The following is a 14,995-nucleotide window of genomic DNA, read 5'->3' as shown; positions in this document are numbered from 1 at the left end:
GATGCACACTGACTCCCCCACCTCCCCTGGCTGGGCGTTAGGAAGCTTAATGACGGGCTGGAGGGGCACCTGGCTTCTCCGGGTCCTCCCTCAGAATCTGGGAGGAATGCCTTGGGGTTCCAGGTGAGGAGCAGTTAGGCTCACATTCCAGGGAAGCTCCCCAGCTTTCTGGGCACTAGCTGGAATGATCTCAGGTCAGGAGTCTCAGCAAAGGGGTTGGGGTTAATGTCCACTTTTTCCCTGGAATTAGGTGCTTCTAACCCCGGTAACTGATCTCTCTCCCCTTGAGCCTTTGCAGAATGAAGTCTTTGCATCGAGACATCAGGACCAGAACAGTGTGGCCTGCATCGAGGAAAAGTGCTATGTGCTGACCTTTGCAGAGTACTGCAGGTGGGTGGTGCCCTGTGTCTCTGGCTAGCCTCTCCCCTCAGACTCCTCAGGGCCATTTGGGTGCTGCCTGTGATCCCCAAGGAGATCTCACTGGGCCTGACCTCCCAGAACGTTCTTCCTTACAGCCTGCTTCTGCCATCTAATATTTTTAGAAGAAAAAAATAGTTGCTTGTCTGAGGCAGAGTGGTTGGACAGAATTGGGGGTGGTTACAGTATGGCTCTCAGAAAACACCAAGGAGAATTGGCAGGTGGTCATGAGGGAGGCCCTGGCAGGTGTGTTTCCCCAGTGACAGACTGGCAGTTGGCAGAGAGGGTATAGCCCCTAGGACAGGTGAGGAGGCAGCACCAGGCCAAGTGGGGGTCGAAGGCTACTTCCCAGCTCTCTGAGCAGGGTAGGGAAGGGGTGGTCTTTCTGCAAAGGTGGCTTTGTAAAGGTGAATGGTATGTCACTGCAGATTCTGTGCCATGGCCAAGCGCAGAGGCGAGGGCCTTCCCAGCCGAAAGACAGCACTGGTGCCCCCCTCTGCAGACTACTCCACTCCGCCACACCGCACAGTGCCCGAGGACACGGACCCTGAGCTGGTGTTTCTTTGCCGCCACGTCTATGACTTCCGCCATGGCCGCATCCTCAAAAACCCCCAGTAGCCTCCTCCTGCCCACGGGCAAGTGGGGCTCGGGGCAGGGGGCATTGCTTGAAGCACAGCACTTGGTTAAGGGGCCACAGGGACCCGAGGTTGCTAGCCTGTGGTTCTCTTGGGGGGAGGGCAAGGGCCCCTGTGGGTTCCGGGTCTTATGGGAGGGAAGGGGTATAAGAAAAGCATCAGAGCCCACAGCTTGGTCCAGGGTACCTCTCTGTGGTCCCTGGGCAGAGACTCCTGAAGAAGGCAGTCTTCCCTGAGGCTGGGGGGAGGAGGAGGTCCTTCAGGAACCAGGCCCAACAGGCCATTCTTTATCCTCCTCTGGGCCCTTCAAGGGATAGTGGGAGCCAGCTTTACCTCACCCACTGTGACCTGCTGCTTCCCCATCAGCCTGGGACCAGCCTCTTTCAGATTCTAGCACTGCTCCCAGCTCATTCCTTTGAGGCATAAAGAGCCAGAGTCTGGCTTCCAGAGCATTGACTTCCTCTTTCTGGATTCAGGGCCTTTCCCTGGCTTTCCTCCTTTGCCCCTGCAGTAGCCCCTGGTGCTGGGACAAGTTACCTGGCCCTCAGAGTCATGGGTGTCAGCTTCCTGTTCGCCACCCAGCAGGTCTGGCTTCCCTGAAGTTAACTGATGAACATGGGGTTTGTCATGTCGGGGAGGGCAAAAGGGAGCTAGGAGGGGGTGGGGGACAGGGGGCAAGGAAAATTGCTACCTGATTTATTGAAGACTTTTCCTCTTGCCTTACACTTGGAGGTTCTAGGAAACCTCTTGCAGAACTTCACACATGACTCTTCAAGCTACACCCACCTGAAATCAAACCTGCCTTTATTATAATATGTTGTCATGAGTCCATTTGTATTGTCCCACAGCATAGCAGATCCAGCCCCAGGGACAGCCCCATAAGGCAGCAAGCTGGGCTGGGACCCCAGAATCTGGTAAGGCATGAGGTAGAACTGGGCTGAAAGGTGGTTTTGGGCCCGGGGAAGGCTGTTCTCTCTGGCCCAGCTGCAGTCCACAGTTTAGGTGAAGGCTCAGGATGGTCAGGAGCTCCTGAGCCTTATCACCAGGCAGTGAGCCCATTGCTGAATGGAAGCTGTCAGTGTGCTGTTTGGCCAAGAATGTCAGGAGCAGCAGCATTGCGGACTTGGTGTCTGGTGGGATCTTGTCATCAGCCTGAATGAGGCTACAGATGTGCAGGAGCCCAGCAGCCACATCTACAAACTGGTCAGGGCTGCTTTGTACAGGAAGCTGAAGCGGTGCCCTATGGTGACCCACTCCTCCAAGTCCTCCTTCAGTGGCAGGGTGTGCGGCAGGACAGCCAGCACCCGGGGCTCTGGCTTCCTTGTGGGACTGGCCATCAGTAGGTGGGTGAGTGCCCCACAGATACCATGGACACGATCATGATGCTCCCATGCCAGGAAGGTCAACAGGAGGCCCACCAGCTTGGGAAAGTATTCCTGGGCAGGGCAGCCCCTGTGATCAGCCAGCACACCCAGCCCGAAGATGGCATTGCTCCACACTTCAGAGTCTGCCTCCCAGGCAGCGCTTAGCAGGATGGGGAACAGGCGGGAAACAAACTGGTCTGAGGCAGCACCCAGGCCCAGAATAGACTCCCCACTGCAAAGGACTTCTCTGCCACTGTGCAGCCCCGTTTCGTCTTGCAGAGCAATAATGGCAAGGACCCAGCAAAGAAGGGGGCAAAAGCGTCTTCCCCAGCCGCAGCTGCCAGGGCAGGAATGGGCTCACCAGCGTCCTCTATAGCGACATGGCGTCGTTTCAGCCTGGTCCTCATCCTCCTCATCAGTGCCCTGACAGGCTGTCTTCCTCTGTAGCATGGCCTTGACCATGTTGCAGAGCTCACTGAAGCGCCCAGGGGGCTGCAATGTGAGGGTCCCACAGCTGCGCAGCACCGTCAGGGCCTCCATCACGGCCATCAGCACTGTCACCATTGGGCACTCCCACTCCCCATATACTGCTTGCATGTAGGACAGTACCACCTTGGCCAAGGTGGCCTGCAGAGCAGCAGCGTTGGGTTCTAAGGGGCAGCTTTGACAGGCCTTGTGCAGTGCACAGCAGAACTGACCCAGAGCCTCATGGGCTGCCTTGCACACACTCAGGTGAGGGCACTTCAGAACTTTGAATACTTCTTCAAAGATACTCTCCATGTAGGGAAGGGAGGCCACACTGATGTTCCCCTTGCCCTGCCACCCCTCACCCTAGTCTTTTGTAGATTGCACTAATTTACATCCCAGTGAAAAAAACCACACTGAATCAGTCCACAGACCTGCTGAGCTGCAGCCACTCATTCTAGGAACTAAAGACCCCATTTTGTTCTTGTTGCCCAGGGGCCCTGTTCTCACGCTGCTCCCCAGAGTAGATTAGGAGACTCAGCCCCCTGTTGTCATTTCCAGAACTAGGCCCTACCGTGAAGTTCTCTGTGGGAGGGCTGAAGCAGCCTGGTTCTTTCCGTTTGTACCAAAGAGGGGCATGTGGGGAAAGGGAGAAGAGCCCTATGTGGCTTGGGCCTGGTGCTGGGAGCCTCCTTGTGAGCACATCCCATGGGGGCAGGAGCCAAGGAGGGCAGCACTGGATCCTTTACCCCCACGCAGGGGCAGACACGGACCCAGCAGGCTGAGGAGGTAGCACTGGGTGAGGTCAGGCCAGGTTTGGAGGAGATGGAAGTGAATCCTGAGGGCACTCCCAGCAACCCTGGCCCTAATGCTCTTCCTGAGAAAACTGGGCTGCTCCTGCTTGGTCCCTGAGGTGGGGGAGACCTGGATGTCTGAGGTGAATTTACACAGGGCAAGTCCAATCCCAAGCCTGAAGAGAAGGGACTTGGGTTCCCTTGAATAAGCTGTTCGGAGGAAGGCATTGATCCAGGAGGGCTGTGCAGTAGGAGAGGTTGGCGGAGTAGGGGCTCTGAGGAGCCAGTCGTGGAGCCTGCTGATTCCCAGGGTGCTGGGCCCTTGCCACCTAGGAGCCTAGCCCCACCCAGCAGGAGAAATCAAGGCCCTTCCTCCCAGGGTCTGCTACCGAGAACTTAAATGCTTTTGAAATCTCTTAGATGTGGAAATATTTTTTCGAACCTGAAAATGCAGCTGGTAGAATTTCGATGGAGCATAATTCATGTAAAATATATTTTAGTTGATAATTTTGTAAAATGCACTTTTTGTGTGTGTCGACCCTGGTTTCTCAGATCTGTATTTCAGTGTTTACAAGGGAGGGAGGATCTTTCCTCACCTTCCTTTTGACAGAGATTAGAAGTACTTCTTTAAGAAAAATAAATTTGAGAAATTGTATTGATTTAGAAAAGGATCGTTTTCTATGTGTCCTGTCATCTTTTTGTGTGTGGGTGCAGGGGGCTCATTATTTTGGGGGTCCCTTTTAACCCTTGCAGTGCAGGGGCCTACTAAAGCCAGTAGCAGAGAACGGGAAAGGAGGGGGAGGAGAGGAGACGGGATGAGAGTTGACTTTTTAGCACCGTGGTGGCCAGAGCCACCTCCCTGGATTGAAATCTTTGGGTTGCCAGCCCTCATCAGGCTGGTGACCTGGGAACTGGTCAGTGAAGATAGCACCTCATCACCTTAGGCCATACCCTTGGGAAGCTGGCCAGCAGGAATTGGCCTAGAACCCCAATATCTAGGTACTGGCACTCTGCTGAGGGAATGATGGCTCATCCTATGTGCTCATGTTGTTAGGATTGGGGGGCATCCAGGAGCTTTTCTAGCTTCATTTCATCCCTCAATCCCTCATCCTTCTGAATTCATCTGATCAATGGTAGTGCCATTCTCCCACTAAACTCAAAGCCTCTAGCCTCTACTGTTCCATCACCTACCCCCTCAGTACAGTGTGTCCTGGGTCAGCTACTTCCTCCTTCCCAACCATTCTACTTTTGTACTCCATCTCTGAAGGATGGAATTCAGGTTTTAGAATCAGGCCGACCCATAGAGTCTCAGCTTCCAGGAGCCTGTGTTTCTTCAGCTGTACAGTGGGAAATGCCCATGGCATCTCACTCCCAGGGTGACTGACAAATGGAGAGAATAGAAAGCACTGAACAGGCACCTGCCTCAGAAAGTGTGGACTCTCATCAGTACTACTGTGCTTCAGAGCCTCCCTGGCTCTCCACACATGACAGGTTGAAGTTTGGGTACTTAGTAGAATCCAGTTCAGGTGGGCAAAGGCTGGCCACTGACATCCAAGGCATCCCCATATCTGCCTCTAGCCCAGGTGGCCAACCTGGTGCCTTTGAGCATGTGTTTGGCTCCAGGCACGGAAGCTCTGTTTCCGCAGCTGCTAACCCTTCCCAGTGTGTGCTGGCCACATCATTGGTCAGGAGGCACCAACTTGTCATTGGCTCCTCACTAGTTATCCCACCTCTTTATGCCTGGGGGAGGGATATTCAGCATTACAGTGGATAAACACTGTAATGGGCCAGGTAAATTTAAGGGTCACCATTGGAGAGGAGCCCCTGGTCAGTGGAGTGGCCAGGACAGGGGGAGAATACTGGGGTCTCTGCTTCAAGCTAGAAACGGGCCTCTCAAAAGTTTGGACTCAGTGCTGGCAGGGGGGTGGGGTTGGGGGTGGGGGCTCCTCCAGCTGTTAGAAGGGAAGGACTCAGCCAGGCCAGAGTGTGTGGCAGGGTGTAGAGTGCAGGTCCTCTCCGTCCAGCTCCCTGAAGGCACTCGCCAGGGCCTGGATCTTTTTTGCCTTCGGGACCTCGTCAGTTTTTGTCCCCGAAACCTGGAGGACCAGGGTGGCCCTGCATTAGGCGCCCTCTCTTGGGTAGGGGTCCTCTCCCGCACTCCCAGTCCGCTCCCAGCAGGGGTGTCCGCCCCTCTCTCCGCCTCCGGCTGGGCCCGCCCCCGCGCCTGTGTCACCGCGGGGCTGGGGGCGGAGAGCTGTCGGGCGGGACATCCGGCCCGTTCTCTCCCTGCGCCCGCCCGCCCGCCGCCCGCCGCCCCGCTTCGGCGCCTCCACCAGGGAGCCGGCCGCCTCCACGCGCGCCTTGGTCTCGGGTCAGCGCTCCCCTCCCTGACCCCAGCCCGCGTTGCGGCCCTAAACCATCGGCGCCCGTTTCCCAGACAGGCAGCCCGGGATCGGCCGGCCCGCGCAGGCCCCCAGCACCGGAGCACCATGTTCCCCCGCCCGCTGACCCCGCTGGCGGCCCCAAATGGCGCCGAGCCCCTGGGCCGGACGCTGAGGCGGGCCCCCTTGGGCCGGGCCCGGGCCGGGCTGGGGGCGCCGCCCCTGCTGCTGCCGTCCATGCTGATGTTCGCAGTGATTGTGGCCTCCAGCGGGCTGCTGCTCATGATCGAGCGGGGTATCCTGGCCGAGATGAAGCCCCTTCCCCTGCACCCTCCCAACCGCGAGGGCGCAGCCTGGCGCGGGGCGGTCCGCCGGCCTGGGGGGCTGACCCTGGATGCCGGGGACTCGGGCTTGCAGGTGAGGCAGGACATCCGAAATCGGACCTTGCGGGCAGTGTGCGGACAGCCAGGCATGCCCCGGGACCCTTGGGACTTGCCGGTGGGACAGCGGCGCACCCTGTTGCGCCACATCCTCGTGAGTGACCGCTACCACTTCCTCTACTGCTACGTCCCCAAAGTGGCCTGCTCTAACTGGAAGCGGGTGCTGAAGGTGCTGGCGGGCGTTCTGGACAGCGTGGACGTCCGCCTCAAGATGGACCACCGCAATGACCTGGTGTTCCTGGCTGACCTGCGGCCTGAGGAGATCCGCTACCGCCTGCAGCACTACTTCAAGTTCCTGTTTGTGCGGGACCCCTTGGAACGCCTTCTGTCTGCTTACCGCAATAAGTTTGGCGAGATCCGAGAGTACCAGCAGCGCTATGGGGCTGAGATCGTGAGAAGGTACAGGGCAGGAGCTGGGCCCAGCCCTGCAGGGGATGATGTCACCTTCCCTGAATTCCTGAGGTACCTAGTAGACGAGGACCCTGAGCGCATGAATGAGCATTGGATGCCTGTGTACCACCTATGCCAGCCTTGTGCTGTACGCTATGACTTTGTAGGCTCCTATGAGAGGCTGGAGGCTGATGCCAACCAGGTGCTGGAGTGGGTGCGGGCACCACCCCATGTCCGATTCCCAGCTCGCCAGGCCTGGTACCGGCCTGCCAGCCGCGAAAGCCTGCACTACCACCTGTGCAGTGCCCCACGGTCCCTGCTGCAGGATTTGCTGCCTAAGTATATCCTGGACTTCTCCCTCTTTGACTACCCACTTCCCAATGTCACTTGGGAGGCCTGTCACCAGTGACCATGGGTGAGGGCCAGCAGCTGTTGGAGACTGGTTTTGACAATGCCAGCTTCTTGTGCCTGCCACTCAGAGAAATCCTGGCTCTGAGCCTGGAGCTTCTCCAGATAGCTGGATGACAGGGACTGCCCTTGGAAGTTTTTTGTCCAGGGTGGGTGCCCAACGTGGCTCAGAAGACAGGGTTGGACAGGAGGCCTGGTGCTCTCCCATTGGGAAGATTTCTTGGGGCCAGTATGATCTTTCTTGTCCTGGCAGAGCCACATACCAGTTTGCCAGTGAAGTAACACATCTGTTCTGTAGACTGCACGGATTGGGCACTTGGCCCACCTTAACCTGTGGCCAAACCCAGAGGTGGCACCCATTAGGAGCACAACCAGAGCCAGGGGCCCTGTGGCTCCGGTCACCCATTCATCCACGAGTTAGCAGTCATGCCTTACAAATAACTTTTGTGCCTTTCTGCTTCAGACTCAGTTTCCTACACCTGCCGTGATCTTTCTGTTTTTTCCAAGGAAAGTAACACTGAGTTAGGGCTCTTGCCTGGTAGCTCCAGGACCTGGCCCTGCAGGCATCCAAAGAACTCTGTGCCCAGCCTCTTCTTGGGGCTCTGGGCACCTCCTCTCTTCCCCCAAGTCTATGACTGTGGCTGGTGTATCTGGCTGCCACTTTTCTGACACATTTATTTAAAATTTGTACTTTTTGATAGAAGCCTTGTGAAGGCTTTGTTTTTCTAATAGCTGCATTTTTATTAAAGATGTTTTGTACACAAAGTCAGTATCTCTGATTCTCCTTCTGAGTTCCTGTGCATCGAGCAAATCTCCCAAATGTCCATCTCCCCAGGTCAGGAGAGGGAGCTTGCAGGTACAGAAAGGAAGACAAAATGTAACTTGTTTGGGACAGACTAGTGGGCCACTGCCATACCATGGAGAATTTGGGAGCTCCCCATGGGCCATACCTGATCACAGACTCAGCTTCTGGGATGCCACCGCTGGGCAAACCCCATTAGGAATGACACACCCCCATGGTTTATTCCCTGAAGAAGGAGGTGGGTGTGAGACACTGGCTCCTCTTCCTCTTAGGCAGGAATAGTTCTTGACTAAGGATGCCCCCAGATGAAAAGGGGGATCGTTTTGTGAGCAAGGGGAGGTTACTGTATTCCTGGCCTTGAGAATTACAAGGAAGGCAAGGAGGTTGAGTGAGGAGCAGGCTCTTGCTGACTTAGGTCCAGAGGAAGTGGTGGGCGATGTGGGAGGTTGTATAGCTAGCCTTGCTCTTGGCCTGGCTTTGGAGGAGAAGTTGGGGAAGGGGGCTTCTATGGACACTCATGGTTCTCTGCTATGACTCAGCAGGAGGCCTTACCTGCCTTATCTGATCTCTTGTCTGGTCAGGTGCTGCTCTTCAGGGCCCCCTTGACTCAGGGGACTTCACCTCAGATAGCACTTACCATGCTCTGTTGTAATGGCCCAGTTACTTGTCAGTCTCCCCACTGAGACTGAATTGTGTAAAGTTGAGACCATGTCTGTCTCGTTCCCAGAACCTGGCCAAGGGACTGGCCTACAATACGCACGTATATGGCTCAGCAGAACCACGGTGTGTATCTTGCTACAGGACAGAGAGCACTGCACTTGGAGTCACCCAGACCGATCAAGTCCCATCTCTGCTCACCAGCTGCCTAATCACCTCTCTGAGCCTCCACATACTCCACTGTCTCGTGGGAATAATAACACCTATGTTATGTCAATTGCTGTGAGGATTAATGAAAACAAAATGAGTAAAAGGGCCCATCCGAGCACATGGTTCAGTGATTGCTCTTTGAGATGCTAGTTGAATATCGGATCCCTTTGTGGCCTGTGGGGATAGGGGAGAAGCCAGGACACTGTGTCCATCCAGCACTGGAGATCAGAGCTGCCTCTGGGTAGAGCCCCTTTGACCTATGGATTCACTTCCTGTGCTAACCAGTCAGTCCTCTGAGCTTTCTGCCCCTCATGGGCCCCACCCACATTCTGCCCCAGCTTCTTCCTCTTTGGCTGGGAACTGCCGCTTCAGACCTATAGCAGCCACTCAGAACCCAGAGGATGCTGGGCCAAGCTGCTGTGTTTACTTCATCTCAATCTTCACAACAGCCCAGTGCTTTGGAGACATGGAACCTGGCACAGAGAGGGTAAGTATCCTGCCCAAAGTCCAACCCAGGTCTGTGTGCTCCCAAATTGGGAGCCAGAAGAGAGAGAGAGATGGAGATTGTGAAAAGTGGGGGTTGAAGGAATGAATACAGAGGTTAAGAAGATGAAAGGCAGCCCTAACCGGTTTGGCTCAGTGGATAGAGCGTCGGCCTGCGGACTGAAGGGTCCCAGGTTCGATTCCGGTCAAGGGCATGTACCTTGGTTGCGGGCACATCCCCAGTAGGGGGTGTGCAGGAGGCAGCTGATCGATGTTTCTCTCTCATCGATGTTTCTAACTCTCTATCCCTCTCCCTTCCTCTGTAAAAAATCAATAAAATATATTTAAAAAAAAAAAAAAGAAGATGAAAGGCAGCTAGGGAGGTCATATTTATGGGCATGTGCACACATTCTCCCTCAGTTCTTTCATTCCTTCATTTGCAAAGAATCCAGTTTAGCCCAACTGACATTTACCAGTCCCCTCCCTGAAGGAGTAGGAGACAAATGAAGTCCTTGACGTGGTTAGCTTATTGAATACTCTTCTCAGGCACTAAAGGGTGGCCGGCTGCAGAGCATCCTGACAGCCAGTATTGGACACCTGTGGTGTGGGAGGAGGGATTGAGGTAAGAAGATGAGGGGGACTGCTGAGACAAATGGCCACCTATTGTCATTTTTCCCTCTAGAGTCAGCCCCTGAGGAAATCAATTTGTCATCTACCTCTCCTTTTAGGAAAATACTAAGGAGCTGGCAGAGAGTTGTGGGATCCAGCTGGCCCGAGTGCAGCCTGCTTTATATTGGCACCTAGGCCAGAGCTGAGGGCATGAGGGCTGGCAAGCTCTGGGTTGCCAGGGGTGGGGCAGGGGCATTCTCAGGACTGGACACCTGGACTGTGTCTTCTTGGGATTTTCCCTTTGCATTGAGTCAACTCTCATCCCCACAAGGAGTCAAGCTCTCCACCACTGACTATGAAAACAAGGGTCCCCTTCATAACTTACTCCATTCCCAACCACCCAGTTCTCTGGACACAGGGGGACTGGCAATTATTTAACTTCTTTCACCGGTTGAGGGAGGTGAACAAAGGAAAAGGGAGGGGCTGGAAGGGGCCTGGCCTTCCAGGTCTGGGCCCTGACTCCACTTTCAGGCTCCAATTCTGGTTCATTTTCCATCCTGGATGTTACTACTGCCCAGAAACCATCTCACCTTAAATTCTGAGATGGCTTCCTCTCCCTTTTCTTCTCATACCTCTGTTCCCTCCCTCCAGGAGGTTCCCACCACATACACCCTGTACAGCAAGCGTGTTATTTGGACGTGTTAGCCTTTGAGTTTGACATGCTTGCTGTACAGGACGCAAGATCTGAGTGGAGCAGCTGACCCTCCCCCTGGGTGGACACAGAACCCTCACCTTTTCCAGGGGCTCATCACCAGAGGGGGCCAAGCCTCCTGGCCTTCTCCCAGGATGGATCCAATGCTTTTTTTTCATATGTATTTTTATTGATTTCGGAGAGGAAAGGAGAGGGAGATAGAAACATCAATGATGAGAAAGAATCATTGATTGGCTGCCTCCTACCTGCCCCCCAGTGGGGATCGAGCCCACAACCCGGTCATGTGCCCTTGACCAGAATCGAACCTGGGACCCTTCAGTCCGCAAGCCGACGCTCTATCCACTGAGCCAAACCAGCTAGGGCAGATCCAGTGCTTTTAATATTGAACCAGCCCCTGCCTGGCTTCAAGGAAGAGGAAAAACATTCTTTTTCTGCCTGAAGTTAAATACTAATATTTAACAATAGCTACTCTGAAATCAGAGCACCTGTGTCAGGCATGCTGATAAGTACTTTACATGTATCCTCTTCATTCTAACAACCCAGCAAGGTAAGCAAAATTATTTCCACTTTATAGATGAGGAAATTAAGCCTAAGTGACTTGCCCAAAGACATGAAGGGGTTGGGATTAAAACCCAGCTCCATCTAATGCTTGCTCCTTTGTAAATGCATCATAAATTATCCAGCTCATTGCATTTGCTGACAAGCATTGTGTTCATTTTCTCTGATTTCTGCACCCATTCCCAGCCCTTCTTTTCAATGCTCCACAAGCGATTCTGTCCACAGAACTCTCCAGTTATTATAAAATTCTCTAGATTTGCCCACCCTGAGTAGTGCTGGGCCCAGGTCCTGAATATGTTAGACCCATGGTCGGCAAACTGCGGCTCACGAGCCACATGAGGCTCGTTGGCCCCTTGAGTGTGGCTCTTCCACAAAATACCACGGCCTGGGCGAGTCTATTCTGAAGAAGTGGCGTTAGAAGAAGTTTAAGTTTAAAAAATTTGGCTCTCAAAAGAAATTTCAATCGTTGTACTGTTGATATTTGGCTCTGTTGACTGATGAGTTTGCCGACCACTGTGCTAGACTTTCAGTTCAGGTCCTCTGAGAGGCAGATACTAAGGCAGAATTAGACGTGCAAGAGATTTATAGGAGAAACAGCTGTCAAGGATAAAGGGGAAGGGAGCATTAGGCTGGAAGAGCCTGATACCTGTGAAAGGAGAGATGGAAGGAAAAATTGTGTAGGAAGGGTCTCAGATTACAGTGTAGCTCTAAGAAAGTGTCTGCAAGACCAATGGGGAATCCCAGGCAAAGGGCACCTATTGGAGGAATCCTCCCTCGAGCAGAAATGGTAAGGGGGACACAAATAGGAGGCAGATCAAAGAGAGATAGAGAGTTATAGCAGCAGCCGGGGGCTGTCAGCCAATTACACTTCTCACAGCAGGTTTTCTTGAAGGAAGATGTGAACTCAGCACCTCCATGGCCACTATACAGGCCCAACTTGGTTACTCTGACTTACGGGCATTTGTTCCCCAAAGTTCTGTTGACATATGTCCTGGTCAACAACCAGAAAACAAATGTTGCCCTAGTAAGAACCTCTAAGATGTCTGGGGGAGCCTGAACTTAACTCTTCCCATAGCCATTCCTTGGTTTTATAGTGGGACTACTGGCCCTGCCTTGGGCATTGGAGGACATGTGCCATCACCATGCCCAAAGGCCCATACTGTCATTTTCAGGGTATTTCCTCTGCAGTTACCCAACTCTCTGCAGGTTTTGATTATCCTTGGTTTGTGCCTTTGTCATTAATTAGGTAGATATTGATGATCACCTTTGCCTAGCTTCCATCTTTCATAGGCTCAGCAGACTCACCCAGAGGTTGAGTCTGGGTGCTGGAACCCCAGACCTCCCAAGGGATATAGTCTAGGCTTCCTCCCAATCTGATCATTTACATAAACTCCAGGGCAGCCTGAGAGGGAAGCAAAGTCTCCCTAAAGGGAGCTTCCAAGGATCCACATGCCCACAGCACCAGGTCTTCTGTAGCATCCCTCTACTGAGCTTTAAAAAAAAAAAAAAAAAAGCCCTGGATGGTTTGGCTCAGTGGATAGAGCATTGGCCTGCAGACTGAGCGGTCCTGGGTTCAATTCTGGCCAGGGGCACATGCCTGGGTTGTGGGCTCAATCCCCAGTCAATCGATGATTCTCTCTTATCATTGATGTTTCTATCTCTCTCCCTCTCCCTTCCTCTTGGAAATCAATAAAGAAATATATTTTAAAAATATATACATATACACACATATATATAATATATTTATATATATTTATTGATTTTCAGAGAAGAAGGGAGAGAAAGAGAAACATCAATGATGAGACAGAATAGTTGATTGGCTGCCTCCTGCATGCCCCCCACTGGAGATGAAGCAGCAACCGTAATAGAACCTGTGACTTCCTGGTTCATAGGTTGACCCTCAACCACTGAGCCATGTCAGCCGGGCCTCATGGTGAGCTTTTGAGCTTATTACATCCCGGTTCTGGACCAGTCGGCAGAGGAGTCCCAAAGAGACAAAGAGAATCACAGCATCAATCCTGATTGCACCATTGTGAGGGGACACAGGACCCAGGTTGGAAAGCTGTGCCAGCCTCAGCCTTGAGGTGGTGCTTGGGGGACAGAAAGACTGAGGGCCTTCAAGAGCTTGGGAAGGAGAAGCCTGTCGTATCACTGCTGCCACTGGCTCAGTATCTTCCCCAGACCTGCTGAGTGTCCACTTGTGTGCAGCTGGACGGAACCAAACATTCTGCCTCACAGCAGCCCAGCGGGTATCCACTGGATCAGTTCTCTGTCCTCTGCCCTGCCAGTGCCCCAGGGCAGCAGAGTCCCAAGAGTCTGAGCACTGTATCCAGAGAGGCCATCAGAGCAGAGGAATTCTTGGCAACTGGACATCAGGCTGGCCCTGAGGGAAGGGCCACAGGCTGTCTGGAGGAAGGCCTGGAGGCAGGCACAAGAACAGTGGAACTGACTGGGAGGGGGAGGGGAAATGGGCCAAGATTTCTGGTTGAGAAGCTAAACATATTGGGGGTTAGCTGACAACTGACAACCCGACACCCCCCAATGAGAAGCTCTTCCGCAGAAGCTGTCGGATACAATGGCAGGCCAGTCCCCTGGTAGGAGGGGTCTCCTGTTGTCTGGGTGCAAGTGTCTAGTAATAAAGAGAGCTGTTCTGATAGAAGAGAGAGCTGGTTTAACTAAAGCAGGAAACCCGGGAGGAAAAAGCCAACAACTTTTGGGGAGGACTCTTTCATTTTTGTTCACTGACACTACCTTAAGCCCAAGCACCCACATATAACAACACAAATAGACAGAGGACTGGGGGAGCAATGGGCACAAAGGAGGAATAGAACAAGAAAGGGGACTCAGTTGGTTGGACTGTTGTCCCACACACCAAAAGGTCCCATCCCCAGTGGGGTGCATATAGGAGGCAATTGATTGATGTTTCTCTCTCATCTCTCTCTGTCTCTCTGTCTCTCTCTCTCTCTCTCTCTCTCTCTCTCTCTCTCTCAAAAATCAATAAAAAATAAATATCCTCAGGTTATGATTTTAAAAAAAGAAAGGGGCCTCAGTTGCAGCTCAGGTGCCTGGCCCTCCTGAGGCTTTTCCCAGCTGCCGACCAGTTAGCCTCTCCTCCTTCGGAGCCCCATGGTCCTAGCGCTGCACACTGCTAGGAGAGCTTAACCCAGAGGGTTCCTTTCCTGCCCCTGCCTGTAGGCTGGGAGTTTCCCAAAGGCAAGAGCCAGGCCTTGTTTATCTTTACTGTTGGTACATAGATGCTGCTCAATAAAGGTTGAGTAAGTGGAAGGTCTGATGACTGGATGATGGGGCTGTGGATGGGTGGAAGAGGGAGTACATGGGTGGATGGATGAGTAAATGGCAGCAAGGGGACTGAAGGAGGAGGAACTTCTGCAGGAAGAGAAATCAGGAATCACAGGGGACATCTGGTCGTTAGCATCTTGCTTTTTAAAGGAGGAGATTGGAAGGAACGGAGACGTTCCACTCAGGAGGCAATAGCAGAGGTTTGGCAGGTGGGGTCCTGGGCTTGCTGAGATCCAGGAGGGAGGGATTTGAATGGGGACTGTAGCTGGGTGAGAGGCAGAGGTCATGAAAAGTGGGAGTTGAGGAGTGACCATGGGAATTACGAAAAGGGAGAACTTCCAGCAATCGAATGGCTTCCCTAACTAAAGCA

The 14,995-nt window shown here is 53.4% G+C and overlaps 2 protein-coding genes across 5 annotated transcripts in view; both read left to right on the top strand.

Annotated features, from left to right (window-relative positions):
• The window catches only part of BAHD1 (bromo adjacent homology domain containing 1), a 30,133-nt gene extending 25,803 nt beyond the window's left edge, over nt 1-4,330 (top strand). For 3 of the 4 annotated variants that reach the window (XM_080651334.1, XM_080651332.1, XM_080651333.1), the window contains exons 6-7: nt 290-390; nt 846-4,330. In XM_080651334.1, coding sequence (XP_080507460.1) covers nt 290-390; nt 846-1,035 — 291 coding nt within the window. In that variant the 3' untranslated portion in view covers nt 1,036-4,330. The remainder of the gene's footprint in view (nt 1-289; nt 391-845) is intronic. The other variant, XM_080651335.1, reaches the window with a different exon arrangement.
• Nucleotides 4,331-6,066: 1,736 nt separating this feature from the next.
• On the top strand, nt 6,067-8,051 carry CHST14 (carbohydrate sulfotransferase 14). The gene has a single exon (XM_080659467.1). The coding sequence runs from the start codon at nt 6,165-6,167 to the stop codon at nt 7,293-7,295; it is 1,131 nt and encodes a 376-aa protein (XP_080515593.1). The 5' UTR covers nt 6,067-6,164; the 3' UTR covers nt 7,296-8,051.
• The last annotated feature ends 6,944 nt before the right edge of the window (nt 8,052-14,995 follow it).

Source organism: Plecotus auritus (genome assembly GCF_963455305.1).
Source record: "Plecotus auritus genome assembly, chromosome: 1".
Taxonomy (NCBI): Eukaryota; Metazoa; Chordata; class Mammalia; order Chiroptera; family Vespertilionidae; genus Plecotus; species Plecotus auritus.
Note: the sequence above shows the minus strand (reverse complement) of the source record. Positions and strands in the feature narration are given on the sequence as shown.

What these genes read in the sequence shown, in the direction of transcription:
- CHST14 (XM_080659467.1), top strand. Translation starts at nt 6,165, where the DNA reads ATGTTCCCCCGCCCGCTGACCCCGCTGGCGGCCCCAAATGGCGCCGAG.